The sequence below is a fragment of the Archocentrus centrarchus genome, chromosome 7, assembly GCF_007364275.1.
Source record: "Archocentrus centrarchus isolate MPI-CPG fArcCen1 chromosome 7, fArcCen1, whole genome shotgun sequence".
Taxonomy (NCBI): Eukaryota; Metazoa; Chordata; class Actinopteri; order Cichliformes; family Cichlidae; genus Archocentrus; species Archocentrus centrarchus.
In genome coordinates, this window is record NC_044352.1 from 16,789,289 (window position 1) to 16,807,298 (window position 18,010).

Here is an 18,010-nt window from a genome sequence, read left to right on the forward strand (position 1 = left end):
TTTTTATAATATTTTTATTTTCATTTTAGAGAGTTTGATTTTCTGTTACATGGCACTGAACAGGAGTGGCCCTCCAATCTCATTGTACATCCTGTATAATGACAATAAAGGCATTCTATTCTATTCTATTCTATTCTATTCTATTCTATTCTATTCTATTCTATTCTATTCTATCAGGCCCCTCTCCAGTAGAAACAGCTTCCAGTTTGGATTTGGGAGACATACACTCAGTCTTCTTTTAGGCTTTTTTTGATAAAGCTTATAGTTAGGGCCAAATCAGGGGACCCTGAACCATCCCTTAGTTACATTGCAATAGGCTTAGGGTGTTGGGGGCTTCTCACAATGCACTGAATGTTTGTTCTTCATTCATCTCTTTTCGCCCTCTTCATGTTTATCTACTACTGCATTTAATCAGCAGGAATGATTAAACTCTGGGTCTTTCTTTCCATAGTTTACCTTTTGTCCTGTCTTTCTCTGCCCTCTTTCCCCTCACCCCCAATCACTCATGTAGACGGCTGCCCCTCCCTGAGCTTGGTTCACTTTTTAGCATTGTTTTTTTTTTTTTTTTTACTTGTTAAAGGGGAGATTTGCTTGTTAGCAGGGGGTCATCTGATTGTTGGGGTTTCTTTCAAATAGTGTAGGGTGTTTACCCTACAGTATAAAACACTTTGAGCTGACTGTTGTTGTGACTTGGTGCTATATACATGAAATTGAATTGAACTGAATGCGTGAGGCTGCATCTGTGTAGCTTATGAATGCAGCTTGCTAACCAAGTTAGCCAATGTTGCCTGATAATTTACCCCTCCATCCTTTCATCCATGTAAAGTCATGTCTGGCTTAAAAAAAAAAAAAAGAAAACTTGTTACCATTATATGCAAGTCATTTATTAGTGCAATCATTAGAGTAACTATGAAATTAACAACACTATCATGTATCTATAATACTGACATCATGTGCTGACAATCTTCGCTATTAATAAGCATTTCCTACCTGATTATAGACCTGTAACTTCTTACTGCATTATTTTGAAACATTATTTCTTCTTGTTGTTGACCCTGGATTTATTTGTACCCAGATGTGGAAAACAGAAGCACACATTTTGTTCCTATGATATTCACACTGGTTCCAAAAAAAATGTGTAATACCCCGACTAAATCAAACTAATAACTGCACTTTTAGGCAACATATCTTTCATTCAGGTGGATATTCCAAATTGAATATTGCTATTAAGAGAGTGGGGATTTTTTTTTTGTTGCAGTAATGTAGTTTTAAAGTTGTTTTTCTGTTCTGCATTACAGCTGGAAATGAAAATGTTTATAGTCAGACTGATATATGGGTTCAAAGGTTCCACCAATGGCCCTGTCGGTTTCATTTTCATTTCTACATTAATAATCCAGGTTTCCCTAAATTTTCACAGCACCAGTATTTTTGCCTATAACTTACATTTTTCAGGATCTAAGAGTCTGTAGCATTATTTTCACCTGTTGTGGCATCTTTAAAAGTCAGTCTGCTGCCTTGAGTTATTTTGTAATCCTCAGCTAAAATATCTAGCTAAAGTTATGGCACCGTTACCTGATTTGCATTCAAAATCACACACATGCAAAACGTTGTAGCGAACAAGGGTATGCACTTAATTTGTAGACAATTATTGTACTTCCGGTTTAACCTTGTTGCTCTAACTTCAGATTAACAGCTCATCCTCCAGCTGTAGCGCCTGGTATCGGCCTCTTAAAGACCCAGACTTTCGCACAACATAGTACTTAATGTCTGTGTCCTCACCCAAGCTTTAGCCACGCCACGTGAAGTTCATTTTTACTTATAATTGTACATTTTAAATAATCTAAATAGAAATAAGCTAAGAATAGAGAATATTCATCAATCATTTTTTGACTGCTTTCAGCTGATTACCTCCAGAACAGGAATATATTACTCTTTGTGTGAGCAAATAATGAGCTTGTTTTTATGCCCCATTTCAAAACTAATGAAAAATGGCAACAAAAAGACAAAAAAAATAAATAAAGACGAGGCCGATATTTTATTCTGAAACCTACAAAGCTCAAAACAAGCATTTAACTAATCAGGATTGCGATTGTGTGATACAAGATCATATAGCAAGAAATATTAATGACAAAAGTTAGGATATCCATTCACATTTGCAAATGAATTTAAAGACACGTTCTGCATTATCAGAGCAATACAAAAACAGCACGCTACAACGACAGACTTTCAAGATCTTATTTGGCAAAAATCCACACCGCTTTGTCAGGAGGAACTGTCTTCTTTTTTTAAGCTCTGGCACACAAAACATACACTGCCCTTCAGCTGCTTCAAGTAACCAAGATCCACATTACACTTTGTTCATTGTAAAAATGAGGAAACAAACACACAAGAGTTGCATAAGAGCAATGAAGAGCTTTCTGTTATAATGCTTACAGCACACATTTTTAAAAACACTGAATTATAGTCACTAAAAAAAAAAAAAAAAAAGTATATGTACATCCCTGAAAGAAACAGCAAACTCAGAGAGGAGATGGAAAAGAAGACGACATTCTGTGTGCTAATAGCTGTGCGAGCATAGTGCTGGGGGTTTTCTGATCTTCACACTGTCACCAGTCTGTCACTTCATTTCATCTTTCACACTGAAATTACACATATTAAAATTCATCCTATCATCGCTCTCATGTTGCTTCTCACAGTCTCCCATACAGACATTTTTAATTCATTATTCTATGACAATATAGATTTATTTCTCAATAAATCTGATGGCTTACAAATTTCAGTACATTTTATTTGACAAAAGATAATACTAATGTGTCCGCAGTTGTTGGATCATGGGCAGATAGCTGCAGCTACATACACACTACTGTATTTTCATAGGAGAGATGCCCTTTGGCAGCTTGGTCCAGTGGTCAAGGAATTCTTTTTTTCTATACACAGCTAATCTTTATTTACAACGTAATTATTCACCTGTGACTGGAGCTTCAGCAGAGGCTTACTTTCATCCTTTACAGCCCTGCGTCAACCACACAGTGGAAACATTTTGACTCCACCTACAAACAATTTTCATATCAAAGGCATGGGTAGAAAAGGTGAAACATTAAGCGAGTTTAAAACTCATAGTCCTTATCAGCCATGTCGATCGCCCAGGCAAACTTCTCTCTCTGGGTTTTGTTGTAGATCTTCTCAATGGGAATCCCCCACTTCTTGCACCTGGTATTGAGGGAAGAAGGACCAGTTCAGGAGAAAAAAATGGCCAGCAGAAATGAAGAGTGGTTAAAACAAAAAAATGCTTCTGTATAATTACAGTTTCAGATTCTCTCTCTCTCTCTACAAATCTCAATTGTATTTCTTTTTTTGTTTCATTTGCCAAAAAAAGCCATAACACAGGATAAACAATTTACAGATGAATCTGACTTGTTTTTCCCATAGATTCTATGCACACTGTGAAAACCTCACTTCAAATTCTTTTGGCCATGATAATCATGCAGTGAAAGTCTGCTGTTATGAGAGTGGCGTGCCACTCACTAAGTCCATGAAGAATATTAGCAAGTCAGCTGGAATCAGAAAACTATCTGGTGACATTGTGTCTGTTTTCTAAGACAGTTCATATGCACAGTACACTGAACTAACAGCAATGATAAAACTTTGATCCATTCTTGTTACAGGGTACTGGTATAGACCTTTTATTTTTCCCACCACAAGCATTTTGCTGTGTTTAGTGAAAACCAAACACCTCATACCCAACTGTCAAGCACAATGGTGGAGGGGCTTGTTTTCCAGCCACAGGACCTGGGAACTTTGCAGTCATTGAGTCCACCATGAACTCCTCTGTATACCAAAATATTCTAGAGTCAAAGCTTTGAAAACTAAAGCTTGGCCCAAATTGGGTCATGCAACAGGCCAATGATCCTAAACACAGCAGCAAATCTATAACAGATTGACTGAGAAAGAAAAGAGCTGAGGTGCTGCAACAGCCCAAAGTCCAGACCTCAATCCGATTGATTGCTGTGGTGGGACCTTAAGAAAGCTGTGCATAAACAAATGCCCACAAGCCTCAATAAAATTAAGCACTGTTGTAAAGAGTGGGACGAAATTCCTCCACAATAATGTGAGAGACTGACAGAGTCATACAGAAAAAAAGTTATTGCTGCTAAAGGGGGTTCAACAAGGTACTGAATCATGGAGTTTACTAGTTTTTAAGAACTTTCTTTTTCAAATGACTGTAATTTGAAAGTCCTAAAACAAAGGTACTTGGGATTTTCCTGGAATCTCTTTTCCTAAAATGACACCAAATTTTCCAAGCCTGCTGCCTGTGGCAGGTTATAAAACATATTTATCCATCCATCCATTTTCTTAACTGCTTATTCAATTCAGGGTCGCCGGGCGTCTGGAGCCTATCCCAGCTGTCTTGGGGCGAGAGGTACACACTGGACAGGTCGTCAGTCTATTGAAGGACCAGCACAGAGAGGCTGATAATCATTTGCTTGGTAAGCTCTGTAGATATCTCATTAGTGGGACTTTTGGGTAGACCTCCCATCAATTGATGCACATCAATCAAACACACAGCTTTTGACTTTGTAGAGGTTACACTAAGAAATCAGGGGACCAGGGGATAGTTCCTGAGACACAGTGGTTCATATTTAAACCTGAAACCTGTGGATCAAATACTACTTCACCTAATCTAAAGCTAACAATCGCACTTTACACACTTCGCACATCTTTATGTGACTGTTGAGGGCAAATAGCAGAAAATGTAGTAAGAATGGAGAAGCAGCAGAATAAAGACAGAATGAAAGACTTCTGATTGGACAGATTTGAAAATCATAACATAATAAACATAATAAATATGGCGTCGGAGATTCAGTGTGTGGTTTGAACTCTCGGTTGATATTAGTTAATGTCGGCTAGTTTCTGTTTAATTTCTGCTTCTGCTTTAGTGTTTGAAGTTTTGATCTTTGTGTTGAGGTTTTGACTTCTTGCTTGAGTTTTCATGTTCAAGTGATTCATTTCTGTTTTGTACTATTATTACATTTTGGTTTCTGTCCTGACTCTGCAGTGTTCTTCTGTGTCATGATTAGTGTGAGCTTGTTGTCTGTGTTTAGTAGGCATCTTCTGGATTGTTTCCTGTTTTATTTTGATAGGAGCTTCTTCTCTAGTGTCTTTTTTTCACTCTTGATTTGCTGTTTGTTTGTCTTGATTGGATCTTTTGTTTATTACCTGTGTGTGTGTGTGTGTGTGTGTGTGTGTGTGTGTGTGTGTGTGTGTGTGTGTGTGTGTGTGTGTGTGTGTGTGTGTGTGTGTGTGTGTGTGTGTGTGTGTGTGTGTCTGTGTGTATTGTATATTTGTGTATAAATAGTCCAGTCTTCTCCGGCTTCGTCACAGCATCTGTTTGGTTTCTCCGTGTATAAATCCCTGTGAGCTCTTGTGGCTTTGACATTTTCTGTTTATCATTTTGGACTCTGTTAATTTTGAACTTTATTGGCAGCAAAAATGAAGACTCGAGTTTTGTTGTTTGAATCTGCCTCCAGCCTCCTGCATTTGGGTTCACAGCTCTGTACTCTGTATTCTGTCAGTTTGTCCTTTTCTTAATTTTTTATTTGTCTTTTTTTTCCTACAATTAAGCCCTCAGATACAACATAAAAAGACACAACATAATAAAAAAAATGCATTCGAGGATAATATACGAGGATTATATGTGGATTATTTAGTTTTAATAGAAAAACACAACTTTCCTGCTTATGTCATCCAAAGGCTAGAGTTGTTATTCAGATCTAATTCAATGAGAGAAGTGTTCTGTGATTAACTAGCTAAAATATATACTTTCTTGCAGTTGATCCCCTGTACCTTCATCTGTACCCATTACTCACACATACCACAGAATGCACCACGTTCCCATGCACCACCCTTTATGGGGGTCCCCATCCGTTACGCACTACAACCCAAGCAAATTACGGACGACTCCTGTATCCATTGTGCTTGAGGAGTAGGCTCTCCATAAATAGCTGTGGGGCATCGGTTAAGGAGGGTGGACCACCGTGTTCCCCCTCTCTGTGGCCAAGTCCCTCTATTCCCCCACAGACAGCTCCTCATTGACTTCCCACATGGAGGAAGGAGGGCTGTTTTGCGACGCTCCCTGGCTTTCAGAAACAAACCCCATTGTTCCTCATGCTCACACGCTTTTCTTCCTCTTATTTTCCTTTTGCAGCGGTTAGCTTTTTTGCTTGAGCTGCTCCTTTTCCTACAATGCAAAAGCATTTCCTGCCTTTCTGTCACCAAGGGTAGATATGGGCTGGACATGCCCACCCAGAGGCAGCCAGCCTATTTATCAGTAGGGGTGTTGCTCATAATGTCATAGTTAAAAAAAAAAAAAAAAAAAAGCAATCAAATAATAATTAACAGCTAATAAACGCAGACACAGAATGTCTGCTGTGCACAATAAATACCATGCAACAGAGATGCGTGGATCCAGGTAATTAAGCTTGGAGGTTCCCAGAGCAATCTGTTTGTTCTCTTCTCTGTCTGTGGCTTGCACCTGGAGTTTCATCAGCTGCTCCTCTATCCTCTGTACAGCCTTACGCTTCACCTCCACAGCCCTTACAAAGAAAAACAAACACAGGACAGAAAGAAGGAAGAAGAAAGATACAAAAGGAGCAAAGAAAAACAAAGGCAGAGATGCACAAAGGCAGGGAGACACAGAGAGAGGAGGAATTATAATGACCGACTTTAAATGTCCTGCACACTATTTAAACTTTGTTGTTTTATATACCATCAGGGACAAAGATGGTTAAGCAACGAATAACTGATCAGACTCTCTTGTACTGATTAGCAGTGCGAATGCTTTCTTACTTTTTGCTCTTGTCATCATGGGAAGCCTTGTAATCAGCTTTGGCAGCCTTCAGCTGCTTCCTGGCCGCTGATAGTTGATTTTGCTTCTCATCGATCTGCAATCACAACAAACGCACAGTGAGCAAAGTGTAAAACCTGCATCACAAAAAAGAGTGGACAGTTTTATCTTTAATGGCCACAAAAATATCCATTTGCTTAAAGCATGCTTACGGAGGGATAACAAAAACAAAAAAATAAAAACAGGTGCAACACAGATGTTTACCTTGTTCTGAAGATTTTGCATGGATTTCTCAAACGTTTTGGGCGGAGCTCTCTGGTGGTTGCACAGAATGGCTACTGCCCTGTTGGCTCGGTTATATGACAAGATCTTTGCTGGGATGCTGTCATCAGCTGTCAATGCAGAAAAAAAAAAATCAAAACAAAACAATGTAAGAGGTGAAGTTTAGAATTACTGAAATTTAAAAAGGCTCAAACTGCTTTGCTGTGTGTTTAAAGGCAGGTTTTAGTACCTTTTTTTTTTTTTTTTTTACTCTACAGCAGCAGAAGACCAGACTGGGTACCGTTTCAGCCACCAAAGAACAGGAAACTGAGGCTACAATGTGCATCCATTCACCAAAATTGTACAACAGAAGACTGGAAAAATGTTCTCTGCTCTGATGAGTCTCAATTTCTGCTCCAACATTTGAATAGTGGGGTCAGAATTTGGTGTAAACCACATGAAGACATGAATCTATACTGTCTCGTATCAGCAGTTCAGGTGGTGTTATAATGTGTAGGGGATATTTTCTGGGTACATTTTGGGCAAGGCCAAAAAGAGTCCAACCTGAGACTAGTACACTATACCTATTCAAGTGGCCCACGAGTGTATATTGTACATTTGAAGAGAACGGCATTAACTTATTAAATGGGCTATAATGTTGTGGCTGACTTTGATGAGCTGCTATAAGACTGCATGGAGCTGCTGTCACTCACGGCAGGTAAGTTCCTTGAGCTGCTGTTGCAGGGTGATGGAGGCATTATAGGTACGGAAAACCTTGGCTGTAAGTCCATCCATTAGCTCCTGTAAGTGCTTATTTAGAATAGAAGTCTGCAGGAAACACAGAAAAGAAGGGGGGACAAGGCTACTATTAAGCAGAGCACATGAATCAGAATTATGCAAAGTATTACAATTAAAAATATAAACACACATCACTTAAAGTGAAGGTAGATATTTGTGTGTGTTTCTCACATTGAGTCTGTCAAAGAGGTCATCTTCAGCCTGCTTGTTTTCCAGAAACAACTGGAGGTTTTTAAAGACCTGATAAGAGACAGCAACAAAGATTTACTCAGGCTGAAATCAATCGCTTGTGTTAACATTTTAATTGTGTTCACGGATGCACTGACACATTGCTACCAGCAGAGGGTATCAGCTCATTTCTCGCCATGATGACAAGTGCAGGTGGTTTATGAACTGCAGGTCAATGTGCTTTATATGAGTACTTTTTAACTGGTATTTAAGAGGAAGTGTAGCCAAAGCTGAAGAATTTGCAAAAAAAAAAAAAAAAAAAAAAAAAAAACTAAACTAAGCACTGCATTTGAAGAGGTGTGTGTGTGTGTGTGTGTGTGTGTGTGTGTGTGTGTGTGTGTGTGTGTGTGTGTGTGTGTGTGCGGTTGAGTAGACTCTGGTAATAGCAGGAAACAGACCACCCTGGGAGGCAGAGCTGACGGAAAACATTTTCTTTCTGATCACCTGCCTGTGCAAACATCCTCCACAGATTAGAAAATTCTTATCTCATTAACACTAAATTCCATATCTCTCATTGAACAACCAAGCACCGTTTTGTGCTGGACACACTCACCCATTCATATCAGTGGGTGACTTTTGACTGGTACTGTATCTGCCACAGTACCTATTTCTTCCCTCATGAACTCCTCCCCCTTCTCATTTCCTTTCTCACCCTTTTCTCCACAGGTATTTTGTTGTAGTAGCGGATGGAGTCTTTTCCTAAAAAGTCAAACTCCACAACGTACTCCTGGTCATCCAGCTTGGGGTACAGTTTGATGTGTTCCACTCGTAACGAGCAGCAGCCAACAGTGTCCGCTGTCTCACCTTCCTCCTTTTCGTTGCCTGCTCTCAGAGCCAGCTACAAGGGAAAAGCCAAACATCACGATCATAAACAAGACTTTAGGGCAAAATATTTATTTACAGAATTTATTTAGGCCCTTTAATGAAAGAGTGATGTGTTCAGAGTGTGACCCGCCTTGGGCCCAATGTCAGTTGAGATAAGCTCCATCTCACCCACATGACCCTAAATATGATGACTGGTTAAGAAAATGAATGGATTGCATTTTCTTGGGTTTTATTCTTAGACTTGGTTTACCAGTGGAACTAAAGAAACACCTATGATGGAAATTAACTGTGAATTTCAGTTCATTAGCAGGGACCACATCTTTAATTAGTTCAGGGTATGTTTATTGAAGGAGAATGGCACGTGGAATAAGATTGTATCTAAGCCTGAAACTGTGGTTTGGGGCCTCAGTGAGGACTGTTAGCAGATCTCCAATGAAGGCATCCCCCAGAAGCAGCGATAACTGAGCATTACGAAGATCTTGAAGATGGCTGCAAATATATGACTAGTAGACTTGCGATGACCAGCGGCCCGTGATCCGTCTGGGATCCCATTTGTGTAAAGAGGATGTAGCTGCTCCAATACAGAAGGAAATGCCAGACTAGCCAGAAAATGGGTGAAATTCCAGACAAGGAGAGAACTCGACAGAGGTGTGAAAGGAGCCAGATAGTAGCCGGACTCAGTGATGAACAGAGGGCCTGAAAGGGAAGCATGCTGGGATTTTTGAAAGTAATGGGCTAACAGCGTGTAAGTACTTAGGGGTGAGTTTATCTTGAGACAGAATAAGGACAAAGGGCTGCCTGATAGGTTATTTTTGCTTTTCTTGTGAGAGAACATTGAAGAGAAAGATCAGAAACAAGAAGTTGAAGGGGGCATCTGACGCTGAAGGCCTTTAATGAGTAGTGACAGCTTAGATAATGTAAAAGCTGAGGAGGGGGAACCTGTGAGTAGTTTTTCAAAGAACATGCTGCTTCTAAGACTTAATTGTGGGGATTTTGAAAGGGAAAGGGACCGATGTGTGTGTGATATATATATTTAGATCTCGAATACTGTGGCTGAAAATGGAGGTACTGACATCAGGCCTGCCTCTGCATGTGGGGCCACGGCTCTGAATGTCTGGAGTGAGAGATGAGACCAGGGGTCAGCAATGGCATTGTGGTGGTCTGGAATGTGTTCAGCTCTGAGTAGGAATCGGTGAGTGACTGACAATCACATAAGACAACGCATAAAGGCCATGACGGATGCCTGTCTCCTGATTCAGATAAATTATCCCCAAGAGTTCACATCGCTTTACACTGATGACAGAGGTCCCTTTTCAACCCGCTGTTTTCAGATCCACTACTTGTTAAAATCAAAGCTGCTGTAAAATCTGTTTTTCTCGTTTGCTGCAGTCATCATAGTTTTAGTGTTTTTTTTTTTACTTACCTTATCTATGAAATACAGTGCCACAGCTCTCTGCCTGATCCTCATCTCTTTTGATTTCCAGTCCTCTCTATACTGAGTACGGATGCGATCCACACACTTCTTTAAACGGCGGGCAGTTTCATATTTCTGCCAGTCCTTCTCACCCTGCACAAACACACACACATGCATGTCCCATCAAGGGGAAACTAGTAAGGAAAAGGCTACTGGGAGATAAAGGGTGTGAGAGCACGGATACCTTGATCCTGGAGCTCGGGTTTAACATGATGTACTTGATGGAGCCCTGGATGTTCTCTGTCCATGATGCTAACCAGGTCACTTTGTTGTCATGCCGAACCTCCTTCCATTTTGTGCCTGGGGGAGGTCTGGGGTGCTTGGAGTCCCTAAAAAAAAAAAGCAAAATACGTTGGCATGTTTGACCTGATGTATGTTTGGAGCTTTTTTCAGAGGGCAGCGTTCTGCTGATTCTTCACAGGTACAAAAAAAAAAAAATGAAATCATTCATCTTTTTTTCTGTGGTGTAAACACCACAGCTATGAGACAATAGTGCAAAGAGTAAAACAAACCCCACCTTCCAGTAATGTGGGGGTCAACATGTCCTCCCTGGCTTGTGTTATTGTTTGCAGGGATCCAGTTTACACTGACAGGAAGACCACCTTTGACACGGTGCCAGAAGCGCAAGTGTGTGTCAGTGATACATCTGCCGTACTGTATATGCGACAGGCAGCACGTACATTCTTTTACCCGGTGCTTTTCTTTGATGGCAACCGACTCAAACAATTTAGCTTTCCCATAAACTCTCACACACATACACACACACACCCCTCCCACGGCAAAACAGCATCATTCCCACAGTCTGTAAATAAATCCAGCAATCACCAAATCATAACTAAAAGACAGAAGCACAGATAAACAGAAAACAAAAGCTGAACAGGGAGAGAGGTGAAAAATAAGGCGATCAATGAGAGGTAAATGCCTGTGACCTGACAAACACTTCATCTGCACTAAAAGCCTCATCAGTTACTGTTTATTATATTCTGTTTCCACAAGCATGCATTATCTTATCTCACCCTTTAACTCTCATCATCTTTCAGATGACCTCACCTAAAATGGTCTCACAGGGCCACCTTGTGGTACGTCTCATAACTAAACCCAATAACAACATCAGCTGGTCAGATTTGATGTTTTTGCTATGCCCCCCCACCCCCCAAAAAAGGAACTGTTAAAGATCACGGCAGACAGGATGGTGATGACGATGGCAAAGAGATTTCCTACTTGCTACAGTTAATAATGATGTCTTCAGGTCTGATGCGCCGTTTCAGCATGCCCATCTTTGGATGGTCCCCTCGTCCTCGGAAAAGGCCCGGCGGCTCAATGCGGAAATTTCCAATCCTCTCCTTGTGGTTGTCCATGATACAGAAACCATACTCCTGAAGGAGCCGCTCATTTTCCTCTTTGATTTTCTACAAGGTGTATGAAACTATATTGAGAGATTTCAGGGCGTTATCAAGGCTGGGAGAGTGAGCGTGACTGCAGCAGGCCTACCTGTTTCTCTTCTTTTGACATCTGTTTCCGAGCTTCTGACTGGGCCTTGAAGTACTCACTCATCTCACGGAAGTCACATTTATTCAGGTCAGTAATTGTTGACTTCTCTTCTGATGTCATTTCCTAAAATAAAAGACATGTGAAGCCCTATTTAAATACTTGGAACTTCACACTATCTGCAGAACCAAGTCCACTTTCCTCACCTTCCTCCAGTCTTTAAAGAAATTCTTCCTAAAGATGTCTTTAGTGGTGTATTCATGATCCAACATTTTGGCAAAAAAAGTGGCAACCTCCTCAGCAGGAGCACTAAGCTTCATCGGCTTACCTACACATACAGGAAATGACATTATTTTGACCAAAAAAATGATTCACAATTGATTGAAATACAATTTTTATACAACCTGACTCACCATCATAGTAAAATTTAACTTTGTCCAGCAAAGGTTCATATGGCGGTGCGAACACTGGGCCTTTATGTTCAAGGAAGCGCCATTTGGAGCCATCAGTATATCGTTCCTCCTCCCACCTAATCACCACAAACAACAGCACAATACAACCCGTGAGAGAAAAGAAAAAACGCATTTTTATCACTGTAACTGGTCAATTTGTGCCTAAAACTAAATTACCATTTCCACTTTTCTTCTTCTTTTTTCACTTTCTTCCCCTCTGTTAATTTTTTGTTTTTTATCTTCTTTTTGTGCTTGATGCCCTAAAAAAATGTATTCAACAGAATAAATCTACAGGAGATCCACAGCAAGCCCTCCAGCCTGGAGAATATGACAATACATTTGTGATTACAGGGTATGAAAATGTAATAAACCTCATCCTCCTCGTCTTCTTCGTACTCATGTTTCCTCTTCTTGGCCTTTTTCTCATGTTCCACCTTGACTTTTTTGGGCTTGTATTCATATCTGTAGAAAATTACACTGATACATGAAACACCAAAGCTGAACAGCAACTACAGGAGTTTTGGGTGAATTTGAATGACACCTACTCTTCATCATCACACTCTTGTTTGGAGCTCTTGTTGTGTTGGGGCGAGGGGTAGAAGCCATTGTCTTCCTCAGGTTCACTCTTAATGGCAGCAGGGCTTGTGTCTCTAATTGATACATTGAAGATATTGGACATTGAAAAAAAAAGAAGACATTGGACTGCATTTTAGTAAACAATAACAAAGCAATGACTAATCTTTAGTATAATTCTTTCCAAAGCAAAATAATGCTGAGCAAAGTTGATTCATTATTACTTTTATTTCAAATGCACTGCTGTGCATAAAGTCTTGAACCAGACCCTCATTTCTTCATATTTTGCTAGGAAAATGGGAAATAGGTGCAGTGATGGATTGAAACATGTGCACACATAAATGGAAATACAGTATATAAGGCAAAAACAGAGCTTGCAAATTATAACACACTTGAAAGTCAATATTTGGTGTGACACCAGTTGTTATTCTTCAACGCAGTCTGAACTTTCTGAGGCAGATTTATTGTAATTTCTTTAAGCAGTCTTCAGGAATAGTTCTCCGGGCTTCTTGAAGGACAGTCAAAGCTCTTCTTTGGATGTTGGCTGCCTTTTGTTCTGTTCTCTGTCAGGATGATCCCACACTGCTTCGGTAATGTTGGGGTCTGTGCTTTGGGGAGACCAATCCATGACTGATGGTGGTCCATTGTGTGTTTTTCTACCCAGGTATGCTTTTACTGCATTTGCAGTGAGTTTGGGTACATCTTCATGCTGAAACATGAAGCTGGTGCCAATCAGACATTTTTCAGATGGTATTGCATGTTGGATCAAAATCTGATGGTAATTTTTCTGTGTCTGTAGTCCCATCAATTTTGACAAAATCCCCAACACCTCTGGGCGAAATTCGTTTTTTTAGGCCTGCTACTTCTTCTTTTGTCCCCCACTTGTCCAGTTTCATCAATGCTGAGACCATGTTGAGATATGCCAAATTTTCAGCTAACAGCGCTTTGGGATTCACCTTTTGGTGCAAAAATGCCAATCAGGCTGTGTTATCTTTTTTTTCTTAGATTTAACTAAAGAAAGGGGAGAAAAATGTTGTTTTGTGACAGGCCGCTAGTAACAAAGTGCCTGAAGATACAATTTAAAACTGGCTCTTTGCAAAGTTGTCTGTTACAAATAGTCATGACAGTGGTTAATCCCATGAGATAGGTGCCTTTTTTATGCTTTGAGAACTATTGCTCAAGACCACTTAAAAAAATTACAAGAAAGTCTGACTCCTTGGAAGCCAGAAATATAAAGAAATGAGTGGCTCAAGACTTTTGCACAGTACTGTAGTTGCAACAAAGTGATCAGATTTACCTTACATAGCCATTTTCCTTCTCCCTTTTAGGCTTGTCTAAATGAGACGATTGAATCTGACAGAAACAGGGGAAAATAGACAAAACCGTTCAAATGTGTGTCACACTTTACACAACTGTTAAACTTTAACTTAAAGTCAGAGGAAACAGAAAACCAGAGGCGCTCTGTGCGCTTGTTAGCATTTGCTTTGCATGAGGCCAACCTCTCTGGAGGATTTTGAGAAACATTAAAAAATAATTCAGTCACAATATTTACTCCAAAGACTTAAGCCTTTCTAAACAAACCTTCTCTTCTCGCCTCTTCTCTTTGTCCCGGTCTTTGTGTTTTTCTCTGTGTTTGTCTGAGCTGCTGTCGCTGTGCTTCAGCTTCTCTTTGTCTCTGTGTTTCTTCTCCGAGTGCTCCTTATGCTCGCTAGAACACAGAAGACACAAAAGGCAGGGATCAAGCGTCAGAGGTCAGACAAGGTCCAGATGCACAGACACAGAAGATGTCATCACTAAAAAAAACAACAAAAAAACAACAACCACCAACAATGTACACGTTCTCGTTTTTATCACACAAAGAAAGCATGGAATGGGCCGTCTAAAATAATAGACAAAGTAACGGCTCAGCTGTGGCCCTGAACTACTTATAACAGAGAAAAAGAAACCGTAACAAATCCACAATGATTCCAAGATTAAAAGCTTTAACTGATAAAATTAATCTGAGGTAGCTTGATTCGATTCAGTTAAATCAACAGTCCCTTATTGAGTCTTTCATATTGATTGAAAAAGCTTTTAATGTGTTTGATACTGAGAAAATGTAATTTGGATTTTGCCATAATCCTAATTTAAAATGCTCCTATAGCACTGAAAGGATGAACACATACTATTAATAAGACTTAACTCTGAAAACTGGCTATTGTAAGAGATTAAAGGAATTGTCATATATAAAGGCAGATTCAAGTGATGTGTACCAGTTCACCAAACAACTGAGAGGAAGTAACGGACATCCTACCTGTTGCTGTGCTTGAATTTCTCTCGCTCCTTGTCTCTTTTGTGATCTTTGTGTCTGTGTTCCTTGTCTTTGTGCTTGTCTTTATGTTTGTGAGTGTCTACAGTACAAGGGAGAAATCAACTTGTTGAGAAGCGTTTAAATATCAGAACACAACACACTCCTTTACATCTGGCTGTTTACAATTTAGATGACTTTTTAGGAGGTCTCCTTCAAGGCAACATTCACTTGCCGCTTTATTAGGTACACCTGTTCAACTGCTTGTTAACACAAACGTTGGATCAGCCAATCACACCGCAGCAACTCAGTGCATTTAGGCATGGTCATGACGATCTGCTGAAGTTCAAACTGGGCATCAGAATGGGGAAGAAAGTTGATTTTAGGTGATTTTTAATGTGGCGTGGTTGTTAGTGCCAGATGGGCTGGTCTGAGTATTTCAGAAACTGTTGATCTACTGGGATTTTCCAGCACAGCCAGAGGTCAGAGAAGAATGGTGAGACTGCTTCGAGCTGACAGAAAGGCAACAGTAACTCAAATAACCACTTGCTACAATCAAAGTCTGCAGAAGAGCATCTCTCAGCAGCAGAAGACCACACTGGGTGCCACTCCTGTCAACTAAGAACAGGAGCAGTCTCAGTTTCTGCTGTGACATTCAAATGGTAGGGTCAGACTTGAACAACATGAAAGCATGGAGCCATTCATCAAATGGTCTCCACAATCACCAGATCTCAATCCAACAGAGCACGCTATGGTATCGATGGATGGACGGATGTGCAGCAGACAAACCTGCAGCAAGTGTGTGATGGTATCATGTCGATATGGACCAAAATCTCTGCACCATGTTAATGTATGCCATGCACGGTCCAGCCTGGTATTAGCAAAGTGTACCTGATAAAGTGGTTGGTGAGTGTAAATGCCTTGATAAAGCTGTAACAAGTCTGGTTGAGAAGAGCCATCTTAAGGACAAACTGTAACAAATCCATTCCCTTACTTCTTGTTCCAAAACTCACACAAACACAGAAATGAAGAGCACATTTAAACTTTGACAACAAACATGCAAACACATGCACACACACAAATCTGTTAATATGTGCAGAGATAACTGCTATGAGAAGAAGAACTTGGCTGGCAGGAGATTGAGGGGGTTGGGGGGGTCACTGTGTTGTACACCGGCCCACTAAAGCATCACTCCTCCACTGGTATTTTCCACATAGATCCATTTTGTTTTCATAAACTCCTGCTGCCAGCCAAATGACTAGTCTGTAATGATTTTGCATGTTCTCCTAATATTAAAATGTTTCCTGCTGAGTGAAATCCCCCCTAAGGTAGACCTGAAATGGCCTGATCATCACCTTGTGACTCCCTGTTGTCATGGCAGCTTAATAACGGCATAATCAACTATTGTAATATACACGGCAGTTTAAAATAAAAACTCATTTCCCACAGCCAGCTTTGCTTTGCATCAAATCAGGCAGCAAATAAAGCTTTCCACAAGAAGGTGCTCCCAACTTTATTAGAGTCACCTGCACTGCTGTGTGGAGGTGATCATTTGTGCAAAAAAAAAAAAAAAAAAGCACGTTTTTTAATAATGCTGTGCAACTTTTTTGTGTGTGTGGAGGGGCTTGAAGTTTTATACTCATGTGTGAGCATTCCCCGATAACAGTGCAGATAAATGTATCTTAAGCATGGATGGAGGCAGAGCGCAGGTGGCGGTGAGATAGGGGCAGGGAGAGGCGATAAGCGCCCAGCTCTCGCCTCCATATCACGGCAGACGGTTGGCTGTGTGCTCGGCGCCCTGCCTGCTTCATACAGAAAAAGAAAATGGCGCAGAGACTAAGTCCTCAGCCCCAAATCGGCTACTTTCGGCTCCATAATTCGTTGCAATTGCACGCACATATCACCAGTCTAAAGCGTGCAAAATTTACACGACGCCAGGCCCTCTCGGAATACCCCGTCAGATTAAAAAATCGAAGCTGGCAAATGTGCATTTCAGACCCTGTTTTTGAACAATAGCCGCAAGAGAGTGGAGGAGAAGGGACTTAGTCTCTGGGACGCCATTTCTGTCCTTTAAAAAACTAACAGTAGACAGGTTCTAGCTGGAAATCAAGATTAAATGTGAACAAGAAAATCCTCATTAGAGGACCTACCGCTTCCTTTAGATCCGGAATTGACCTGAAAATTATGAAAAAAATATTTTTAATATTTCAATTTTAAAAACGCCGGTAGCTCGGTTATTCAAGTTTCAATTGGAATATACATGGAGCCTAGGAATACGCGTATTTTTGTACAATAAAAGAGCCAGGAGAGCACAAAACGTAAAAGTTTTCTCCAAAAAAATAACAGAGCAGTCCAACTTACAGCGTCAGCTAATGTTAATTTGCGCTTATTTCATATCCTAACGGTTAATACTTGCGTTATGTCTGTTATTGCCGAGAGAATTGATCCCAAACTGTACATAAGACACTAATTATCGCCCAAGAGCTACCTGGGAGTCCCCGGGTCCGTGATCGCCACTCATGGTCAAGTTGTTTTTGTTTGTTAAGCAGGTAAAGTTGGTAAGAGCAGACAGCTGTTAAAGGATGCAGCCGCACAGGATGCGAGGCTCAGGGAACCCTCACTGACAGCCTGGAATGGAGTCCCAATGTTTACCGACTGCGCATGCTCACCTCAACCTGGAAGAAGGTTGTGCGTGGTCCTTACCATTGCTACCAAAACATCTTTACTGGGTTAGTGCGGACTCTGCACCCTTTCTGATCACTTTTTTTTTTTTTTTTTTT

The 18,010-nt window shown here is 40.5% G+C and overlaps 1 protein-coding gene across 1 annotated transcript; it reads right to left on the reverse strand.

Annotated features, from left to right (window-relative positions):
• Positions 1 to 2,031: 2,031 nt before the first annotated feature.
• On the reverse strand, positions 2,032 to 17,859 carry top1b (DNA topoisomerase Ib). Its single transcript, XM_030732630.1, has 21 exons — positions 17,719 to 17,859; positions 17,381 to 17,405; positions 15,237 to 15,333; positions 14,525 to 14,651; positions 14,241 to 14,296; positions 12,916 to 13,020; positions 12,742 to 12,832; positions 12,548 to 12,630; positions 12,332 to 12,447; positions 12,125 to 12,246; positions 11,922 to 12,044; positions 11,652 to 11,839; positions 10,615 to 10,759; positions 10,380 to 10,523; positions 8,784 to 8,969; positions 8,075 to 8,143; positions 7,819 to 7,933; positions 7,109 to 7,236; positions 6,847 to 6,941; positions 6,444 to 6,593; positions 2,032 to 3,210 (listed from the first exon to the last, which is right to left on the reverse strand). The coding sequence occupies exons 1-21, from the start codon at positions 17,749 to 17,751 to the stop codon at positions 3,108 to 3,110; spliced, it is 2,301 nt and encodes a 766-aa protein (XP_030588490.1). The 5' UTR covers positions 17,752 to 17,859; the 3' UTR covers positions 2,032 to 3,107.
• Positions 17,860 to 18,010: the final 151 nt, after the last annotated feature.

Coding starts and splice junctions, on each gene's coding strand:
- top1b (XM_030732630.1), bottom strand. CDS start 17,751: ATGAGTGGCGATCACGGACCCGGGGACTCCCAG. Junction 10,524..10,614: donor ACCCGAGCTCCAGGATCAAG/GTATCCGTGCTC, acceptor GTGTTTGTGCAG/GGTGAGAAGGACTGGCAGAA. Junction 7,934..8,074: donor ACCTCTTTGACAGACTCAAT/GTGAGAAACACA, acceptor TGTTTCCTGCAG/ACTTCTATTCTAAATAAGCA.